The sequence below is a fragment of the Rhopalosiphum maidis genome, chromosome 1, assembly GCF_003676215.2.
Source record: "Rhopalosiphum maidis isolate BTI-1 chromosome 1, ASM367621v3, whole genome shotgun sequence".
Lineage (NCBI taxonomy): Eukaryota > Metazoa > Arthropoda > Insecta > Hemiptera > Aphididae > Rhopalosiphum > Rhopalosiphum maidis.
Genome location: NC_040877.1, coordinates 24,103,370 through 24,128,217, shown reverse-complemented (window position 1 = coordinate 24,128,217; position 24,848 = coordinate 24,103,370). Strand labels below are relative to the sequence as shown.

The following is a 24,848-nucleotide window of genomic DNA, read 5'->3' as shown; positions in this document are numbered from 1 at the left end:
TACATCTCACGTTTCTGCAGAGTGCCGTTAAAATAATATTAGTTTTAATTTTTAATATAACCGTAAAATTATATTACTATTTATCAATTACAACGAAGAGAGAACCGAATTCATTTCAATTGAACTTGGTGGCATCTGAGTGACTGAAGTTCAAATGACAGTAAAACATTCAGATATAAAATTACAAGCAACGGTGATAAATTATATGCGTAAATTTAATTATATATACTTACTGAATAACTAAAATTTTAAATTAGGTATCACTATACTTTATGTCCTAACTGATATAATTACAATTAAATATGCAGATTTAATAACTGTGTTAATTTATTATGTATACCTATCCTTTATATAATAATAATTAATAATTAATTTAACACTGTTCTAAAGACCAAATGCCTAGTATAATAACATTGTTTTATTAACATATTATTTTATTATAATAATAGGCTGGGTTATAGGTAGTGGCGGACTAGCCCGGGTGGAGAGTGGGAGAAATCCATCAGGGCCGTTGCCGTGAGAGGCCTCTTCTTTAATGATGACATTTATAAATAAGTACTATACTACTACATTTTTGATTCTGGAGTGATGAATGTATTGATTTTACAATGATGAATGTTTTTTTAAATTTTTTTTTTTTGTTTTGTGTCTGTTATCACGTTTTGGAGTAGTACAATAATGCTTTGATTTTTGATTTCAGCCCCTCTTTGAATAGGAAAATGAATCTAGTTAGTACAATGAGGAGGTCAAAAGTTAACAATTTCAGTAGTTTTCAAAAACGTCAGGAAAAGCCATAACAAAAATGGAAATTTTTACGCACAAGCAGTTTTTGATAAAAACAATTTTTTTATTTTGCTGTAACTCAAAATCGAATCAACGTAAATACTTGATATTATCACCAATTGTTTATATTAGCGTTATATATTTACAATTAAGTCTTCAAAATATTTTGACTTTTTTAAGCTATTTATAGACAATTGAAATTTTTGATTTTTCTAAATTGTATTTCTTAAAATGCCAATAAAAAAATTTAGCACCACACCAAAAAATATTTAAAATTTAATTTTTTCTCTCCTCGTTTTAAAACAAATACAGATGAAAATAATTTTCATTCTGCCGACTGAAAATCAAATATTTCTGAGTTGGAGGGGGCGAGAGGTTAACATCCCCCATGACCCCCATCGGTTCATCCCTGGCTAAAATTATAAATAACAAAATTCTCGTCGGTCACTGTCGAATAATATTATAATAATAATAATAATAATCGAACGTAGCAAACGATACATTTTTTGAACATACAAAAAAGATTTTTCGTGCCGCTCAAATCTTCTTCACCCGGGCCGGAGTACATACTCCCAGTCCGCCACTGGCTATAGAATATTTATAGACGTTTGTATCGTATTTTTATTTTGAAGTTTTAATGGTTTTATAAATTAAATAGTGGCAGCATCGATTTTACACAAAAATTAAAATATTAATATTAATTTTCACGAATCGTAAAATAAAATAACGAATTCGCTACACACGAACTACTCGTAGAAGTTCGATTATATTAATTTTGACGAAATACAAATAAACTGTGACACTATGTAGTCCATAACTGGCTCATGTAAGCGTGGACCTGCAAACAGTGCTGATTTGAGGGGGTTTAGCTGACCCACAGTTTTTAATATAATATGGCCCCTTTTCTGACATAATTACTAATTACATAAGACTGTTTTTATTTAAACAAATTAAACAAAGTATATTATGCATCCATTCATATTTAATAAAATAGATAGAATAAGTGGTACTTAAAAATACTTAAATAATATCTTAAATGTCGGTATATTATAACGATAACATTTAAAAAAAATTTAAAGTAAGATAACTGGTTTTATTAGTGATCAGTTTGAGTAAGGGTTAAAATAGTTTGATGCTTTTCAATTGATCATCACTAAGCGTTTTCCATTTAATTGCCTCATATACAAATACGTATGGCCACGGTTGAAAAACATAATACATAATTTATGAGTTATACGTTTTTAAAGTTTAGACAAGCGGAGTAGTGGACAAACATTTTGTGGGGTAACCCCGTACCACTCCACCCCGCGTATCTAATAAGAACTACTCGCCCTAAATTCGATTTGTATGTATCAAAATACTTAGAAAAATATACTGCTTTACAATATGAAATTAAAACTATGTTGTCATTCAAAAAAGGATAAAAAATATTTAAAAGTATAATTTTTTTAATAAAAACGTTGTTTTTTAACAACTTGAAACTATGTAAAAATCAGAATTTGAATATATACATAATTTAAGCATAAAAATGGGGTAAGCATGCTTAAAAAATCACCTTGTATATATAAATATAAAATTATGACATATACTTCCTATAATAGTGATCTACTCAAAACCTATTACCTAATGTACATTAGAGCATTATACTGTATATTTTTATTGACATTTATAGAAGAAATAATCCAAAACATCAACAATTCCTTGTGTCAATAAATAGCTCACAAAGAGTCGAAATATTTCATTGTAAATAGAAAATGATAAAATAAACATTTGATAAAAATTTAAAGCATTGGTTTTTCATTTTCGAGTAACAAAAAAAAAACAAAAAAATCATCGATTTTGCCGAAAATTGGATTTATATCGAAATTTCCGTTTTTCTTAAATTTTTTTCTCGATATTTTTAAACAAATAGCAATTTGTAATTTTGACTTGTTTAAAGTACTCATTAGATGCTATTTTCTATTCAAAATCGCCCTTACAGTGAAAAATCAAACCATTTTATATCGACAATTGATTATGTTCATGTTCCTTTTTTACGTCAATTCATTCTAATGTAAAAGACACATTTCCTAATATAAACATAATTCAATAATTGGATACTGTTACATTTTAGTCAATCATGGTACGTATATAGATAATATATTTCTAGGTATAATTTATTAGTTATTATTATTCTTATTATTTTTAATTTGTTAATAGATAGACGAATACAAGCAGCTAGTGTTGTCTAAGAATATAAAAACATTTAGATATAATTGTTTGGTTTTATGTGTGTTTCTGGATCCTAATTAAGTTGAACTATGTTTTGAAAATGGCTTTAAAAATGACCAACCTAAAAAAGCACGAATTAAAAAAGTTATCACTTAGGTACTTATACAAAACATACACAAAAAATGATGTAACATTTCCACCCAGTATTTAAGCCAAAAAAAAGTAGCATTGGAGAGAAAAACAAACAACTGCTAGTCGTTTCATGCCAAATTTGGTGATTTATTTACGTATTTCAGCACATCCAAATATTGCAGTTTTCATTAAAAATATATTACCTATGAGTTATGACCTATGCAGACGGATTCTTAAATACGAATGAATTCATTCAATAATAATGGAAGTAGGATAATTAGAACTCAACAAAAAATTAATATGCCATTTATAAATAAAAAAATATAATTATATAACAACAACCAAATTGATAGATATAATTACATTTAATTTTATACTGACAATGACGATGTTTGTTGCATGTATTGATTATTATTATTTTTACTAGATAATTAGTTTTTAGTTTTTAGTATACCTACCTACCTGCCCTACCTAGATTTAAAATGATTGATATAAATCGTTTAGATTATGTTGTTTCTGGTATTATTTACCTAATATTATTTTTATTTAATTTTAATAACATATAATGTATTTAAACATTAATAAAAAAAAATTAAAAACCTTGTATACGTAGTTAAGGTAATACATTATCAAATGGTCACGGTGCATGCGCAGTTACGGTCAGTGTTGAGACTTATCTAGATAAATAAGACTGCATCCGAATTGCATGCCACCTCTTAGAAGGGTTTGTCCAAATTCCATGCCGTGTACTCACAAATTTTTTATCACGCACGATGTACCTATATGTAAAACTTAAACTTTAATTTTGATTTTTTGATTTATTATTATTATTATTTGTAATTTTTCAGTGTAATTTAATTAATTAAATAATTTTAAACTATTCTCCCTTTTTTTCATATTGACATATTTTATCATTATAATTTGTTAAACTTTTATTTATTATTTATTTGAAATTCCATGTAAAATTATAAAATACATTCACTTGATTACCTTAAACTAAATCGTTTTATTTAATATTCACAGTGCCATCTTCTCCTGTAATTAGGTAAAATTTTTAAAAAAAGTATTTCAATCTAGAAACTATTATCAGTTTCTATGCATGCGTTTTTTAAAAAAATAATAGAAAAATAAAAATAAAATTTAAGTTGTGCACCCAAGTGCATGATAAATAAAGACAAACTTGTAGATGGTAATAGGTACACGGCATGCAATTCGGACAGACTTCTCTAAGAGGCGGCATGCAATTCGAACAGACCTCTCTAAGAGGCAGCATGCAATTTGGACATTCCAATTTACGTTTATTTTTTTGGCTCGCAATTCGGATGCACCGATAAATAATATACTATTCAGAATGATGTTTATAAGAATATATAATAATTAAAAAATAATTGATAGGCCTTATGCCTTCGTAGGTAATGATGCACCCCATCAATACAACATCTTAAAGATAGCCCTTTAGTGATTGTAATTAGTGCAGTTCTCAATGAAAAAAGATAAGATGATCGGAACCTGAAGTACGGCATTCTCACTTCTAAACAGACTTATCTAAGCGGCGTAAGATAATCGATAGTTGTTTGTTCCATCAATAAGTTTTCCGGTTTCCGTATAAACATGGTTAGCTGTTAGGTACTCACTAGTTGACCTGATGTATTTAACACTGGATCATACACATGCTACAGTAGTGGTTAATATTCAATAAATAAGAAACGAAACTATTTAAAGACTATATTTTAAATACGTTAAGAACACTTTTTCTCCGTATTTTTACTCCTAAATTCTATATAATTTTTTCGTTTTAATACTGTATTACAATAACCAATATTTTCGTATTTTACTAATTTAAATTACCTACTATTCAAATTAAATAATTTCCTTTTCATATATTTTATTTTCAGATTTTTTTTTCGATTTATATATAATACAATTTATGTATTTATATAAAAAATATTATTGTATTATTTTTTTTTTTATCGCATATTATAGTTATATTAATACTTTAAGTATTCAAACTATGTATTTTAAGCATTCAAATAATTTATCACTTTTTTCAGTTTTTACGAATTTTAATAAAACTCGATATCTTGAATTTTTTCCTGTTTCCCTTAAGTTTAACATAGCAAGAATCTATTGTATTTATTATACTGCTTATAGTGTAAGTGACAAATGTTGTAAAATTTTTTATTTACGTACGTAAAAATATATTTTTTTATCTAATACCTACTTACATATATAAACAATAGATGTAACTAAAAGTATATAAAATCCATATTATTGATTATAGAATCTGACAGTTAACGCAAACATCTTTGCCTTTTTTTTTAACTGTACTGCAGATATGACAGACCAGTACCAGTACTGGTGTCTGGTTGTGTATAGTATTGTATAATGTAAATAGGTTATAGGTAGTTACCACTTATCGATAATCAGTACAATATACTTATTGTAGTGTAAGTAAAAATGTAAAATATGTTGATGTTATGACGTTTGTATTTGAAATATAATTTGCTACCCTACATGTTTCTGTGGATCGCCGTGTTAAAGTGGTCGTAAAAATATAAAACGAATTACCATTTAGAATGAAAAGAGAACCGAATTTATTTAAATTGAACTTCCCAGTATCTGGATGATTATAGCTCAAATGATAGTAAAACATTCAGAAACAAAATTACAAACAATAGTGGTAAATTGTATGACTAAGTATAATTATAGACTGAATAACTAAAATTTTAAATTAGTTACTTATCATTAAATTTTAAGTCTTAACCGATATAGTTATAATTAAATATGCAAATTTAATAACAATATAAATGTATAATGTTGACCTATCCACTATTTAATAATAATTAATATAACACTGTCTTAAAGACCAAATACTTAGTATAATAATATTGACATTATTTTATTATAATAATAGGTTAGGTTATAGAGTATAGATATTGGTATTGTAATTTTTATTTTGTAGTTTAAATGATTTTATTAATTACATAGTAGCAGCATTGATATTATATAGATCAATTATAATAACAACAATAAATTCCACGAATTATGAACTAAAATAATAATTTCGCTACACGAACTTCCTAGAAGTTCGATTATATTAATTTTTACGATACTACAGTCCCTTTTCTGACATAATTACATATAACTGTTTTGATTTAAACATAATGTATTGTACACTAAATAATAATCATTTAAAAATTGTACATTCGATTCTTTATAATAGTTAGAGTTATTTGGATTTGAAGACAGAAGCCTTAACTTTTAATAATAATAGTATAAAAATGTGTTTCATTTTTATTCCATATTTAAGATGATGGATACAGGACCGTAATTATTCCCCGTGATGCACTTGAACATTTTATTTAGGCGCTTATTTTTGTTTCGTAATATTTATAATATTAGTAATAATATTAAATTACATTATTCTTACGTGTTAATCAAAATACTGCTATATTTTTTATAATTATTGAGTTATTATAGTTCATCAGTCATAATTGATAATTGATATGTAAGTCTTAAATTACAAGATATTAAAAATAAATCAAAAAGTTAAGATTTTTTTTTAATTAAAAGTTGTTCACTTGCTGATGTAAAACTGATCTAAAACCATTTTAACGTTATCCTAATATCGTGTAATGGATAAATATAATAAATAAGATTATTCTACAACTTTGAAATTGAGGCGAGGAAAAATACTAGACAACTAGTTTTATTGATGTATGAATCTCTCTCTCTCTCTCTCTCTCTATAAATATATGTCTAAAACTTTTGGTATCATTTCTTAGTTTCTTACTGTAATACACAATTGAATTATTACAGTATCAGACATGTATACCTCTTAACTAGATTATTTAAAAACAAGTTAATTGGTTATGTATACTTAATTATTATTAAATAAAATTTCATCAATTTTTATATAAATATCGAAAATTGTTAGTGAAAATAAGCAGTTGATTATTATATATTGCGTGATGTATCTATGGATCTTATTGTTTACCAATTGTTTTTACCATGACGGATATAATGTTGTAAGACATCGTCAAAACCTGAAATTGTATAGAAATATTAAATCATCAGTTCGAATACTATTTTGTAATTAATATGCATTGTGTATAAACAATAAATTAATATTTACATTAGCAAATAGTTGTAAGTTAACTATTTTTTTCGTTGAAGCTTTCATTGATATTCGATTAGCATCATTTATCTGCATAGTTAATAATAATCGCTTTTTAAATATTAAATTCAACTTTGTCCAATTACATGAATATATTCCAAAGTTGACAGATTCTCTCTGCGTAATGTAAGTTCATATCATATATATTGGAGTAAAAAAATAAACATTTTAAATGTAAAGCCAACCTTCAAGTTAATATTATCGAATAAATAACAATACAGAAATAACTGTAGACACAAATAGAAAATTCCAACCCCGATTTTGAATAAATTTACAATTGTTATAGCAAATGATTCTGTTGATAATATAACCTGTTGGCAAATTATTAAATTGTAATTATAAGTATAAGTACTATAGTAAAATGTTGATTTATACAATGCAAGTCAAGCCTTTATAAATTTATTAAAATAATATGCTTATTTTATGATATTACCATAACGAATGCGTTCGACAACATTATGATTAAGCCTGATGTAATAGAAACGTGCATTAAAACAATAGGCTTCACTATGGAAAAATATAATTTTACTTTCCTGTAAAAATAAATAAAAATAATCTAAACTGACGTTATTGTTATTTGTTGATTTCAATAATAACATAATTTTAACATGATAAATACCTAACTATAATATTTTATCATGATCATTTTACATGAAAATTGTACACCACAACTGTAGGACAAATTGATTACTAATTAGGGAAATTAATTTTATTTTTTTATACAATTATTTATTTTATAAGTTTTTACATTTTAATTCAAATGAGTATTGTGTTCAGAAAATTTTTTATTTAGTTTTTAGTTTTTATATTGTATCTAATCAATAGTTAATATTTAAAATTTCCAATTTATAATTATATTTCTACTGCGTTTTCTTATGGTTCTACCAAAGCTAATCCGATATTATGTGTATTGATGGGTTCAATGGATCAATGTTGTGTTGCATATGTAAGTTATAATATAGAATTAGGTAAATTAATATTATTTGACCTATTATAAAACTCAAAGGAAGAAAATTATCCTTGTTAGTATGTTCTTTTACATTTCAATTAAGTGATAAGCATTTGTACAATTTTAAAATTTTACATAGGTACCTACTCACAATTCATCAGTTCACTCAAACACATCTATAAACTGAATTATCGTAAAAAAGTAAAATCCAACGTACAAATACAAAAAATATTTAAGCATTAAGCACCTTTAAGCTTAAAAATAGGTCAATTATACAAAAATTATAGTTTTACAATTATCAAAAAAAATACCATTCTGTTGAACGCTTATTTCTAATGTATTAAAAAAAGTAGTTACTTGTGTATGACTATGTAAGACAGTGATGTGTTTAGCATATAATAGTTTGGTAGATTCGTAGATTTCGTAGTTTAGTAGTTTCGTTAGTGGAGATTTGTCCTTTCACATGGGGCATGCTGATTGATGGGTATGATAATATTATTAAATAATAATTATTAATAATATTTTTACTTGTGATAAACCAGCCAAATAAAAATTGGGCAGTCCCGAGCCTAGTTGTCCTCAGGGATGGGCAAGATACTCAAAAATCAATATCGCAATATTAGATACTAAATACTTGGATTTGGAGTATCGAGATACTAGATACTCGATACTTTCATTTTAAATATTTAGAATATTTAGATACTCGATACTCAATAAATTAAAAAAAAAATAGTAATAGCCTACTTATGACGCATAGGATTTTTTTTAAATCTTATTTATACACAATTAGGTAGGTTGTGAATCTAGACAAATGCATTTAACTTTAAAATTCCAAATATTAGTTAACTATAAATATATTATAACAAGTCAATCATTAAATTAAATAAATAAATAATAATAATAATAATAAATTACAGAAATCATATCGAATAATATATGACACGGCAAAAAATGTTAAATGCATTTCACTTTAAACTTTTAAATATTAATTAAGTATAAATATATTATAATAGTTCAATTATTAAATTACATGAATAAAAAATAATAAAAATAAATTAGATATCATATCATATTATAATTTCTTTTTAAAAATACTAATTTTTCAAAAGTAATGTCTAATAATTTATTCCTTGTAGGTTTATAAAAAAATCCTGCCAGGGATATACACAGATATAACTTAATATGACTAATAGGTTAAAAAATAATTTCGTACAAGTTGTACTGCATTGCCGCAATTAAATTATGGATTCATAAAATTAATTTTTCAAAATATTGCATTAAAGTATCGAGTATTTTTTGATAAAATTATTTTATAAAATATTCGATACATTGACTAAAAATGTATCGCGATACAAGATACTCTTAGCTTTACATAATAGCTGTATCATAGATTCGAAGATACTGCCCAACCCTGGTTGTCCTACACTATAAACATACCTCTAATGTAAGAATTGTGAATGACAGCTGTCAACTAGTATTGTCATAAACTAGTAAACATATATGATTAAAATGACTTCACTCCTTCTAAACTTATCCCAAGTATGTTATAAAAGTATATAAGTATAAGTATCTGTAGATACCCATTGAAAAGTAAAATATTTAATATTTTAATTTTAATGCAAAATGGTTGCATGTGCTCCGATAATCACTTAAGCTCTGAATCGACTATAATTACTTGATTGGATCCTTCCCAAGATTTCCACTGGTATGTAAGACTAATACATTCAGAAATCTAATCTAAAAACTTGTAAGTAATAATAATAATGTTTCAAAAAATCAAATGCATGGAAAATATAGAGAACACTTTTATTTGAGGAGACAGTAGATGAGACACCGTCACACTGATTTTAGTCACACCTTAGATAAAATTATTAAAATTGAGAAGTATGATCATCGTTATTTTCGTTAGTTTTTTCCACGTTAATTGTTAGTATTGTATATTGACTATATTAGAATGTGAAACAAACTTACAGATCAAGTTGTTGTTGATCAAATATAATCGATTTAAAAATTTTACAATCATCTTCATCGACAACGTTATTATAATCATGATCTGAAAAAAACGATTTATAAATATAATGGTTATTACCTATAATATTCAATATATAAAATAATATTGTATAACTTGTAAGTGCCTAGATACTATAAAATATTGAAATAGTTTTATAGAACTTTAAAGTAGTCTGCTTTATTTTATCAGTGTCATTGTGTGAGGTGAATCGCAGAGGGTAAGGGACAATGAAGGAAATAAGTAAATCTCGGTTATAATATTATTTTATTAAGATGTCTTGGTTTTTATTACCAACATTTAAATTATTTGTTCACTATATATTTCTTATCTTAAATTAGTTGTAAACAATGAAAAATCTATTAGATTGATTAATATAAGATTGTTTAGTGTTTTCGAGTTATTTCTTGTTTCTACTCGTATATAATTGATAATTCTGCATATTACACGTTCTTTAAAATAATGGTCAAAACACAAAAATCTCACCCTTTCGAAGGTTTATAATATTCCCAATGTTCTTAAACGTTACAGCCAATACTTCGTACTGAACGATTATCGCCCAACCAATAGACAATAATAATATATCGATCATCAATACTAAGTATAATGACTTTATAGCTATAATCGTCTCGATTATGTAAAACAGGACATAATACTGATTGTAAGTGTTGACAGCCATAGGATATCGTCTGTTTATAATGTTCTCTAAACGCCGATTGTCATTTTTATTTGCTACGAACGAGTTTATTATAATTGGATATATAATCCATGGAATGTACACCAAAATGCAGAAATTAAAATATAATTTTGATCGTTGTAGAGCTCTGTTACGATGTTTGTAGAGTATTTTAATGTTACGTTGACAATGTTCGCTATTCAAAAACTTTAAAGAAGTAACGTCCATAAGGTCCAAAATCTTGTTTCTGTAGAACATAAGTATGATCACTTTCCATAAAATATAATAATTGAATGCGTTAGAGAATATGATTATAAATAAATCAATGTTGTCAATAGTGTCTTCCAAATCAAATAAAAACCCACAGTTCCCGAAACCAATTAGACACTGGATTATCACTGTTAATGCGATAAAAGAAAGCCTATAAATATTATTAATTTTCCAACCGAATATATTTTCGCCATTAGGAAAGAATATTTGATAAAAACCGCATTGTTTCAAAATTTTTAAATTAATGGCAGCATTATGATCGTTAAATACGGCCATCGGACTTGATTTTTATTTTACCGGTGCAATCTGTAAAAAAAAAGCACCTATTAATAATGTAAAATATAAAATATCAGTTTTAAAAATATCATGTAAAACAATAATTCTAATGGAATACCATTCTTTTGTGAAACTATATTTAGTTTATATTTTACTTTACAAAGTCCATAGTTAAGAAATATTTTAATATAAAATAAGTTAGTTTAGGTAGGTATATAATATATAAAATTGTTCATTATTTATTTTCTTGATTTTATTTTTTTTTTTGTGTAATCCGCGATGCCACAATTCGTTGATATTTGGTTTATAAATATATTTTAATTTTCGCGTCCCATTGATGGTTTACGTACTTTAGCTCATGGTCTTAGATTACTTTGGCCACTGATTTCCAGTTGTTATAGTTATAAATTTTAATTTACACCACAACAGTGGTTTATTTAGGATTTCTTTAAGGGAGGATATATTACTAAAATTGTTGGTGCCAAACGGCTCAAAATTGCATTACCTAATGATAGAGTGATAAATAAAAAAAAACAACTATATAACCATATACAAATAGCTAAAAAAAAGTTGGGCCTAACCCCCCTTCCCCCAAGAATTAATACGCCACCGTGACACAATATAAAAACCGTGGCAAGCATTAAAATTGTGGAAAACTGACACGAGGTACTTGTTGTACTAAATGTGATAAATATTTTTATTGTTGGTAAGATTTTTATGCAAAATAACATGACTGATTTTTTTGTATCTACCTAATTCAGTAAAACAAATAATATTCCTCTAATTATGTTTTATTATTCGCTCCACTTTTGTTTCACGTATAAATATGTTTTTAAAAACGTTAAGAATACAATATAACTTTTTTTTATAAATGTATAAAATTAGATTTTTTTTTTGTTATCAAATTCGATATATTAATTTTTTTTTAAATTACATATTACTAGCTTTAAAAATTTATGTTGATAGATTAGAATAACTTTAAAAATGTATTAATTCGAAAATTATAACTAAACGGGGGGTTAGGGTTACCAATTTGTTATTAAAAAAAATTAAGGTTGTGTTGAACATGCATAAAATACACGTGTTAAAAAAATTATGAGTCATAGGAAGTTTTGATCTATTTATCTAGTTAACGTCCCGCTAACAGAATTTTTAAAAAATATTTACAGTGAGATGAGTGATAAAATATTAAAATGTACCCTGTTTCCGTGGACACTAAGTCACTACATATTGCAATAAGAATAGATTTAACTGAAAGTATCTAAATAAAATCCGTATTAGGGTTTTAAATTTGAAATAATTCACTTGAAATTTTTCAACTAAAATATTTCAAAATTGAAAATTTCACTCTTTTTGAAATATTTCAATGAAATATTGAAAAATATTTTTTCTTTTTTTAAATGTGTTCGGTTATAGTTAGGTTAGAAATAATGTATTGATTATACACAAAAATATTGATAGTAAATATGGAAAAATATGCACTATAAATTTTTTATATTTTTTTAATAGTGTCTAGGAAAAGATTTTTAGCTCACTAATCAAATAGTACAAAAAAAAACGTAAATACAAAAACTTCCGAATTTATCACTTCACACTTGTATTAATTCGATCCTTATTGGTTTTTATTATTATTATTATACATATTTTTTTTATTTCACACAATAAATCAACTTTTAAAAATGTTCACTTGCAAGTTGACGTGATTATAAACTTTAAGATATAATAATTTATACTTTATTTTTCATTGAAATGAAATATTTCAAAAAAGTAAATTTCATGAAATTTTAAAACCCCAATCCATATTATAGATCAAAGAATCTGATATAATCATTTTATTAGGTCAATGTACATAATAGTTAGTGGTGAATGGTAATGATATAAATAGATAGTGTGAAATACTATAGTAATTATAATAATTTATTAATGTTATATTAAATTTACCTATCTAACAATATGGCTATCTTTTTATATTCTATTTACTTATAATAAAATATATAAATTTGAAAACATGTTTGAATTTTCGAAACACGAAATATAAGAGGACAGTTAGTATATATTATAAAAAGTAGTGTAACAAGACTATTTGACAAACTTCCATTAAAAATGTTAATATATTTGTTAAATATGCCAGTTATACCCTGTATAATACATATCATTTATTAAATAATTGAAACTATAGAATGTAGATCGACAGTTGACGCATAGGTACAATCTTCCTTTTATTTTTATCTGTATTGGACATTAGTGTCTGGTTGTGTATAGTGTTTTATAATACTATAATGTAAATAGGTAGTCATCACTTACATTTCACGTTTCTGCAGATCAGATCGCCGTTATAATAATATAATTTTAATTTTTAATATAACCATAAAAATATAATAATATTTATTAATTACAACGAAGAGAGAACCGAATTCATTTCAACTGAACTTGCTGGCATCTGGGTGACTGAAGTTCAAATGACAGTAAAACATTCAGATATAAAATTACAAACAACGGTGATAAATTATAAGCGTAAATATAATTATATATATTTACTGAATAACTAGAATTTTAAATTAGGTATCACTATACTTTACGTCCTTACTGATATAATTATAATTAAATATGCAGATTTAATATCTGTGTTAATGTATTATATAGATATAGATCTATCCACTATATAATAATAATTAATTTAACACTGTTCTAAAGACCAAATACCTAGTATAATAACATTGATATTATTATATTATAATAATAATAGGTTAGGTTATAGAATATTTATAGACGTTTGTATCGTATTTTTATTTTGAAGTTTTAATGATTTTATAAATTAAATAGTAGCAGCATTGATTTTACACAACAATTAAAATATTAATATTAATTTTCACGAATCATAAAATAAAACAACGAATTCGCTACACACGAACTACTCGTAGAAGTTCGATTATATTAATTTTGACGAAATACAAATAAACTGTGACACTATGTAGTTCATAACTGGCTCATATAAGCGTGGACCTGCAAACAGTGCTGATTTGAGGGGGTTCAGCTGACCCACAGTTTTTAATATAATATAGCCCCTTTTTTTATATAATTACATAAGACTGTTTTTATTTAAAGAAATTAAACGAAGTATATTATGTATTCAATAATAATCATTTAAAAAGCTAATACGTGGCCATATTATGATATTTGGTAGTTTTTTTAAACAGTTGATAATTAATTTAATTGTGTCATCGATACCATTGGCGTAACTAGTCCTTTAAGCTAGGGGGAGGGGGATTAAATTCCTAAACATGTTTTATAGCAATTTTTTTTTAATTTGATAATTATTTATTGTTTCAAGTTAATATGTACTAATATGTTTATATGCACATACATTTACCCACAATTTCGACTCAATACACCCAACATATTTACAATGTTAATTACAATTCACAATAAATATGTTTACAAATATGTTTACAACCTTATTTACAATAATTACAATAATTTTTAATTTTGGTTAGTCTATAACTGAGTTGTAAGTGTAGGTCCGATCTGAATCTGATGTGTCTTTTTTAAGTTTAAGTATGATATCCTGTGGTATCCGTGGTTTTAATCTTAGATTGGCGGATCTTCTGTCAATTTTAAAGTAGTGCTTCGTCAGTTTTGTGAAGTTTTTCGTGGAAATTTTTAAATTCTTGCGTCACCCAAGTAGATAGTTCAGATAGCTAATAGGTATAGTATCTAAGCCAGTATGATTGTGTAGTTGTTTGTTTCTCTTCATGAACCACAGGGTTTTTAGAGATATTCTTAAGAATGTATTTAGAAGAGTTTGTAGTTTTTTAATTTTTAATTGAGTTATTATTAGGTATGCAAAGTATTGTAAATTAAAAATTCTTATAATTCTCTAAAAATTGAAATATCATCAGTGCCGGATTTACCTCTTCAGCTGCCCTAGGCTATTAAAACAATGCCGCCTCAAAATCATACAATCATTTTTTTTAAACCAATATGAGCTTCATATAAGTGTTATTTTAGTGCACAATTAAAATCTTGAAAAATCAGGTACTCGGGAAACTGGGGATTTAATTTTAAAATACAAAAGTCAAGACATACATTAATTACAATTTGACTACATACGAAAGACAAGTTACCTAGTTATTGTGTCTAATGATTCCGACATTTCGTGAACACACGAATACACGACACGGTTAAGATGTAGACTTGTAGCCTGAACATTTATATTAGGGAGGGTCAACAATTTTGGGCACTTGAGACTTGAATCATTTTTCATAATTAGTTTCCTATAGTCTTATCAGTGACGGTTATACATGCTGTTCAAGGGGGGGGGGCGAAAATAAAACCAACCCCCCCCCACCCCATAGCATTATTATATATAGTATATACAATATATATATATATATAATATAAAATATACACATGGATTATAGGTAATAGTATAAATGTATAATAATGTTTATATATTAACACACTTTAACATAATGTATTAAAAAAATAAAGATATAAATGTATTGATTTATAAAATGTATCTTGTAAATCGGAATAATTATAATAAAAGCAAATGCCTTTTTTTTGCTTAGCGTATAATAATATTATCTATATCAACATCTATGTCTCTGTGGATATAAAACAGTGCTAGCCCATTTAATCGGTCTTCGCTAGTTGTTGACCTCAGCCATGTTTTTAACCTAAATAAATAAAGCAAATCATATGCATAGTAACAATACATAGCATTGAAATATTTTGATTAAAAAAATTAAAAATATTAATTAAGCAATTAGGTACTTAAAAGCATTAAATTAAGCAAAACTAATACATATTTTTAATGAAAATACTTGTATTGTATTATTATGAAAAGCATAAGCAAAAAAAAAATGAAGTAGGTACTTTTTTTCCATAATATTTTTAATTTAAGTAGAGTGAAGTAAACTAGAAAAGTAAACTTTTTAATCATTCGTATTGTATACCACTATAACATTTAGTAAATATTAAACTAGGTAAATATAATAATTAACACTAATATACCTTGAAGTTTGAGTTTTTTTTTAATGTTTATTGATTTATTGAGCAATATCTAATACTCAATTACTCAAAAGTAAAATGATTTATAGGTACATTACTTATAATAGGTACCTTCTAAGCGTAGAAAAGCTGCGTTCTACTGAAGCAACACTAATAGGTAGTGAACAAATAATACTAAGCATATAATGGATACTTGGAAACACTGATTCCGGACATGAAATTAGAGCTTCTTACCCATTATTTGGAATATGTAATAATAATAATAACTGCTTATTCTCTTCATTGACATATTAAAAATGAAAAATTAAATAAAACAATTTAAATTAATATGTAGTGTAAAATGTAAATATAAAATTACAACCATTAAGAAAAATACAAATAAAAGCATTTCAAAATAAATCACCAACGATCAAATATGAAATAATCAAATAATGAATGTCTAATACTGATAAATGATAACTGATATCAGTTAGGTTAAGAGTGCACATGAACCATGAACTTAGATTATATCCTAGATAAAGCTTAGATCTAAGCAATGGGTAAGTCTAACCTAACCTTATACTAATAGATGTGACTCCGAGGTGGATGCAGTATATGCTTAGATCTAAGCCGTAGACCGTAGTACAGCATTGAACATATAGTGAATTGCTACAATAGAATTTGCGAAACACGAAATATAAGAGGACAGTGCCAGATAATGTGCTAGACCCATGTTTATACAATTTTATGAAATTTAAAATATTTTGTGTATGCAGTGACGGATTAGGAACAAATCTAGTTTAGCACCCCCTCGAAATTTTGGGTTTTTTTTTTGAAACCTATGTAATTTAACGTTATAAAATTTACTAATTACTAATTAGTAACTAATTTAATTACTGAATTGTATACTACCACTGTTCTATGATAATGATAATAATGCATTTATGACACAAATGTCTTATTTGTTTCATTCAAAAAATATATTTTAATACTTAAATTTCAATGTTATTAGATGTAAAAAGATGTAGGGAGTTTTTAATAACTTGTTGTCGTCAAATAAAATTAAGATTTGATTTTGATAATCCAATTCTTAAGTCATTGACTCGATTAAATCCCAAAACAGTTTTTTCATCCAAACGTCCCACAACAATAATTCCATTTATACAGATGTTCCCTAGAGTAGTAAAACAGTTAAATATATACATTGAAGATATCGATGATAGTTGGCGTAAAATTGGTACCATTAATTTATAGACTGAATTCGTGAATAACTTGAAATTATTAAATGTTGAAGAATTTTGGCTAAAATTTTTTGAGAGAGATGATGAGTACCCATTTAAGATTATATCTGACTTTATACTTACTATACTAGCTTTATCACAATCTAACGTCTCATGAAAACGCATTTTTTCAAAATTTAATCTCATCAAAACAAAACAACGTAACCGCTTACAAGCACCGTCATTCAATGGTCTTAATGCATGTCAATGTATGCAAGAAATATCTTGTCATGAATTTGAACCTTCTATTAAAATGTATAATTTAATGACTACTAGTAATTTATATGACAGTGCAAACAATGACAAAAATGATGATAATGGTGATGATGATTTTGTTTTTACTAATGTGTAATATTATTTTGTAGCATTCATTATTATGATATATTTTGAGATATTGTTAAAAATTCTTGGTTGGATCCTATCTAATCTGTTACCTATATAACAAATATATATTTTACTAATTTTTTTTTTGATTTATTATAATATTGTTATTATGTGACTTTTAGAAATATTTGAAATTTTTACTTTTAAACATTAAAGGAAAGTACCTAAATAATTTGTTATCTATTTTTTTTATTACCTATTACATTTGAAGTTTTTTTTGTTAACAGTGAAATCTTAATATTATATTTGTTGTTGTTGTTGTTGTTGTTATTATTATTATATGTATTTATAACATTATGAGTGTAATTAAATTAAACATATTTTATTATATTTAATAATAAAGTGCTTTTAGTTGAAATGTTGTTTTACGTATTTATTTCTAAATATGGCATTATAAACCCAATATTGTATTATTTCATATTAATATTTCATATTTCAATATTATGAATTTTGATTTTATTAAAAAAATGGTTTGTTACGATAACACAAATTTCTATATAATATGTAATAGACGTACCTACATTGGTTGATTTCAAACCATAGCTGAAAAAAAATCTTATTATCTATGATAAATAGGAATAGTGTTTTCATTAAATTATTGTACAACAAATTTAATAAGTGAATATGGCGAGGAATGTAAAATAAAAGTCTGTAATCTTTGGCGAAGACCGAAGGTCCGACCTTTTTTTATTATACGATCGTTCTGTATATTATAGTGCGATATTTTTGAAGCCTCCATACGATCCATGCGTATTGAAATACTGGCAACACTTAAAACACGGACAACGTCGTGACGAAACAGCTAGTTTTTAGTTTTTACATAAACAAGAAAAATTAATCTATTTAATTCCTACGTCATGGAATCGCCGTTTTAGATTTCTAAACATAAGTTTAGACACATTAATATATCAATGTTACTGAAAAATAATAAAATATGAGTAGGTATTTATTACAAATTCATACAAGTCAATATTAAAAAATAGGTATTAAAATATAAATGTTAGCTGCAAAATCTTTTTAAATTGAAAACGGAATTACTCCAGTTTATTCTATTTTATTAAAATACATTTAGAAACCGAGGATTTAGAATGTTCGCAGAGTGAGATTTCATAACTTATTCTTAATTTATTATTTTTTAATATTTTAATTAAAATGTATTTTCGATGTATAAACTATAAACATTTATTGCTGCTGGCTACTAATATTGACAAGTTACTATAATATTTATGTTGTTAAAATACACAGTAATAATAATATTCGTTTCGGTCACATAGTTTATTATTACAGTCTTAGTATAACAAAGAATACGTCGAATAACATATTCTGTTCTTTTCATATTTCTGTTCTTGTTTTTTGTATCTCTGAGTAGTGACAAGGTATCCGTTCGCTCGTGGTACTCTGTCCTCCAAATTTATCAAAAACCGTTCTGACTGCATCGGACAATCAGTATTATTATTTATTCATATTATTGTTTTGTTTATAAATTGTTACGCGGCAATCGACCGATCATATTTTCCGTTCAAAGACCAATCCATTTTCCATTCATCATCAGTTCAGCTTGCAAACAGTCGACGAATTTGACACTATGGTATCGTGCATCAAACTGGTATCCGGTGTAATCCAGACCATAATTGGTGCACGCAAAATAGCTATGAGTAAGTTTGACACCAAGCTCCTGCCATACGAAACCCTCGAGAAGCGTATCAAAATTATTGACGGTAGATTAGGACATCCATTGTCTTTGACAGAAAAAATGCTACATTCTCACTCGGATGATCCTGTTAATCAAGATATCGAGCGTGGTGTATCTTACTTAAAATTAAGGTCTGATCGTGTGGCAATGCAAGATGCTACTGTTCAAATGGCTACACCTGATCTTACACATCCTATTTCAAAACGCACCACACAAACCAAACCGGCGGTCGCTACCACTAATGAATCAATCATTGTACCAGGGTTCCCAAAACCCAATGGCCAAACTCAATCAAATCCATACGACGGACCCGAACGTGATCTTGTGAATTTTCCCAGAATGGTGAGGTTAGAAGAACCTGCCAAAACTAGGTATTTGTTCGTGCCCGAAGAGTGTTTTGAAGTATTTTACAAAAAGACTGGAGTCACAGGTAAATATATAAATTGTTTCCCTATTGGATGATGTACAGTTTTTCCTATACTATTTTTCCTGTATACATTCAAACTAATCAAATAAATATTTCAAAATTTCTAATATTTTTTTTTTTACTTATTATACCTGGTAGCTTTATTTGCTTATTATACTTTATGTAACCCCCTATTTTAATTGTAAATCAACTGAATAAAAAGTAACATATATAGCTTATAAAATAACTTCTTTTACTTAAAGAGAATGTTACAGTTATTCCCATTTATGTTTTATTTGCCTAGTAAATTTGTATTATTAGCTATGTTAGCTTTTAGCTTTTATGTTACCTATTGCTTAGTTCAAGGTATAAATACTATCTATTTTCGCTAGACAGTGTCGTATATTTTAACTTTTAAGCAAGTTAAGAAAATTTTTGAAGTGTAATATTTTATATATTTATTATAAATTTATAACTCATTTTAAAATTGAAATAAAAAACTGACAAGAGAACACAGATGTTTGAGAATAGGCCATTTCACTCAAATATTTAAGATAATCGTTCAAATTGATCCTATTGAATGAAAATTTGCCATGTATACGTTTGTAAGATGAAGACAACATATCCGGGTGTGGCGTTCTCAATGTACATACTTGTGATAGATGATCTATTTAAGGAAATTAATACATTTTTTACGGCATTCTGGCGAACCGATAACAAGTACCAAAAAAAAAAAAATGACTTTATAGGCCATATAGCTAACCGCTTGGCTATACAGTAGCTAGTAGGTGTTTAGCAGTTTTTTTAAATACTACAAAACTTGTGAAAAAGATTCTTGTGATTAGCAGTAATTACAATATAGACAATATAGTTAATCTCTAAAGGTATTTTAAAATAATATTTAATAATTATAGTAAATCTAAATTATTACCTGTTACTAATTCATCATTATCATTAACATGTTCATAGCATTTGACTGAATGTAATTATACAGGCAAATTGATTATTATAAATCTAAAATTGATATTGATAATATGATTTTCTAAATGAAGCAAAAATTATTATTAGGATAGGTCACCACACTCGTATGTGTTGTTTTACAAAAATCTAATTTTATTCAATAGAATCACTTTTGAGTATTTAGCTAATTATTAGAATGAAATGACCTATTATGATACGTAAAGATAATAATATTATCTTTATCTGTGTTCTCTAGTCGGCTTTTTATAGTATTTTAATTTTTAAGCAAGTTATGAGTATAAAATAATTTATATTTAAAAATGTTCATAATTCACTTAAAAATTAAAATATTGTAAAAACTCGATAAAAGAATACAGATAATTTTCTCACTTTTAAGTTTAATAATAGATCATTTCGTTTTAATATTTAAGCTAATTACACTAAATTGATTTTTGTGAAAAAAAATTTGTTATGTAGTACGTTTATAAGATGGAGACAATGTATCCGAGTATGGTGTCCTCTTAATATATATTATGTATTCTGCAATAAAAGAATATATTATATTTTATAACTTATTAATTAATTATTATTTTTAATTACTTTTTATTTTATAATTGTTTATGCAATAACTTTTAATAATTATTATATTATAATATGTTTTGATGAAAACAAAATTTGTTTTTAGGTCCATATGTTCTTGCTGCTGGTGTTACAACTTATTTATTGAGTAAAGAAATTTGGGTAGTTGAACATGAATTCCCTTATGTATTGGCTACTGTTGGTTTGTTTTACATTGGATGGAAAAAATTTGGAACACCTTTAGCTAATTTCCTTGATAAAGAGATTGATGTATGTATTTATTGTAATTATTTATATTAAATTGTTAAAAGTTAATAACTAAATAATTTATTATTTTATTTTATTTAGGAATATGAAGCATCGTGTAATGCTAGACGTCAAGGTGAAATTGATGGTTTAAAAGAAAACATTGAAAACCAAAAAACAGAAACATGGAGAACTGAAGCTCAACAACATGTAATTCAAGCAAAGAGGGAGAACGTAGCTATTCAGTTAGAAGCTATTTACCGTGAACGAGCTCTTCAAGTTTACAACCAAGTACTATTTTTTAATAGTTTAAAAGTATTTTAAATTATCTATAATATTTTCATTTATTTAAAGGTAAAAAGGCGTTTGGATTATCAACTGGATTTGGCTATCTTGACACGTTCTGTACAACAAAGACACATGGTTAACTGGATCATTGAAAATGTTCTTAAGTCTTTAACAAATGAACAAGAAAAGCAAAGTTTTAAAAAGTGCATGGTCGATTTACAAGCTTTAGCTGCAAAAGCATAAATGTAATATCAGTTAGTGCTAATTTTTAGAATATTGTTTAATGGTAAATAAATTTAATTGTATTCTTTAATATACTCTTTTAACAGTAGATTTCATGCTATTTATATGAGATAAGAAACAATTATTATGTATATGGTATTATTACTATTTTTACTCAATTCTCAAATTAATAATGATTTATGTTCTCTAATTATTACATTATGTGCGAGAGGCAGCACAAGAAGCCGGCGGACGAGTGTACGTGTGTATGTGTGTGTGTGCGCGCGCGCAACGACGACGGCCTACACGCAACCCATCGTACGTGAATACTTACGTCGATTGTCGATAACCCTGTAGGATGAGAAGAGTGGACTGTATAATATTAAGGTTGATTCAAATAAAAGTATTTAACTACAAGATCGATGTTGAACAAAATGAAAATAATAGATCGTGGACACGGGATGTGTGCGCCACGACGATGAGCGCGAGAGCTCGGATGCGCGTACACCAAGGGCGGAATATGGCGATGGCACGAAGCGGTTTTGCGACGACGAACCAAAAAAACGGGGACTGCTCCGCTGGACGGACGGTAAAGACAAAGGACACGACGGTGGGGGCGGCAGCATCGGCGGTCATCGGCTAGACCGCGGCGGTACGGTTCCCCTCCGGAAGGACAAAGTTTACACGGAGCTGTACATCGTCAGGGTGGCAATGTTACGACGCAGGACTTATCGTCGCACCAAATTAAAATATTAAAATGTGCATCCAACGTTTCCTCCCGCGTTGGAAAACGCAGCTGTCTTCCAAGAATCACATAATGGAGAAGTTGATTTCGAAGACTAACAGGTCGTACATATTACAAGGTATAAAATTATAAACAAATTGGATTGTACCAAGTACAAATTAACATAAAAAAACATTTAGGGTAGGTACCTAGCACTCAACCCGATCAATAAAGAAAAATAATAATAAAAATTGAACGTTAAATAACATAATAAAAAAGGGTGTGATTATTTCACAGGAATAAAATATTAAATAATAGATATACATTGGGTTGGATTGCCTTTAGAGTTCGACCGATAATCGCACGAGCTTTACAACCGGGCGCTTGTAGACGCCGTCCTGCGTTCGTATAGACACGACACGCACAACACCGTCAGAACCCGGATGGACCTCCACTATACGACCTAGGCGCCATTCTGTTGGTGGCCGAGAAGGAGCCTCTACAATGACCATGTCGTTAATTTTCATATTTGGAGATGACTTGTACCACTTTGAACAGCTTTGCAGCGACGACAGGTACTCTCGAGACTATTGCTTCAAATATGACTGGTGACATTGACGTATAAGTTGTCATCGATTCAACTTGTTGATCTTGACGTCAGTGGTATCAGGCTGTGGTATTGCGTGGATGGGTTCTCCTATTAGGAAGTGTCCCGGAGTTAGAGCACTTAAATCATTCGGGTCAGATGATTTCGGCGTGATTGGTCGAGAATTGAAGATACCCTCGATGCGGGTGACCAATGTTTGAAATTCTTCATGCGTTAATAGTTGCTGACCGATAGCGTGCTTGAGATGGCCTTTGACACTCTTAATACCAGCCTTCCAAATACCACCGAAGTGTGACGTGGCAGGTGGATTAAAATGCCATGTACAATCCAGATGTGAGGAGATGCGGTCCTGCTCCTTGGCGTTTCGAAATAAAAGTTTGAGTTGACACGCAGCACCCATGTAGTTCGTACCACAGTCAGAGTATATATTGGTCGGAATTCCACGTCGAGCAACAAAACGGTCCAAGGCAGCGAGGAAAGCATCAGTGCTCAAGTCGGTGACGGCTTCAAGATGAACCGCCTTGACGGACATACATATGAATAATGCCAAATAGACTTAAGTCGGTTGAGCGTTACGACGTTTATGCTCTTTTACAAGAAAAGGACCTCCATAGTCCATACCAACATGAGAGAAAGGTCGATGAGGCTGAACTCGGTATGATGGCAAGTCAGTCATGATTGGTTGAACACGTACTGCTTTGTGACGTGTGCATGGCACGTAAGCAAAAATAATACAGCGCACGGCAGCACGATCGGAAATAATCCAAAACCTCCGATTTAACATTGACAATATCAATTTCGGTCCCCCGTGAAGGTATGATAAATGGTTATGTTGGATTAACAACGTCGTGAGATGTGAAGATCGTGGCAGTAGAATCGGATGTTTCGTGTGATGGGGAATAGATGAATAACGTAGACGACCTCTAACTCTTAAGATCTACGTCTCGTCGACGTAGGGCGCTAGTTGGGCTAGCAACGGCGGCGT

The 24,848-nt window shown here is 27.6% G+C and overlaps 2 protein-coding genes across 2 annotated transcripts; one reads left to right on the top strand and one right to left on the bottom strand.

The window, feature by feature from the left end:
* The first annotated feature begins 19,723 nt into the window (after positions 1 to 19,723).
* On the top strand, positions 19,724 to 22,568 carry LOC113560462 (ATP synthase subunit b, mitochondrial-like). Its single transcript, XM_026966346.1, has 4 exons — positions 19,724 to 20,261; positions 21,883 to 22,046; positions 22,125 to 22,313; positions 22,377 to 22,568. Exons 1-4 carry the CDS (start codon positions 19,724 to 19,726, stop codon positions 22,551 to 22,553), a joined length of 1,068 nt encoding a protein of 355 aa, XP_026822147.1. The 3' UTR covers positions 22,554 to 22,568.
* A 1,317-nt stretch (positions 22,569 to 23,885) lies between these two features.
* LOC113560455 lies at positions 23,886 to 24,539 on the bottom strand. Its single transcript, XM_026966335.1, has 2 exons — positions 24,459 to 24,539; positions 23,886 to 24,383 (listed from the first exon to the last, which is right to left on the bottom strand). Exons 1-2 carry the CDS (start codon positions 24,537 to 24,539, stop codon positions 23,886 to 23,888), a joined length of 579 nt encoding a protein of 192 aa, XP_026822136.1.
* Positions 24,540 to 24,848: the final 309 nt, after the last annotated feature.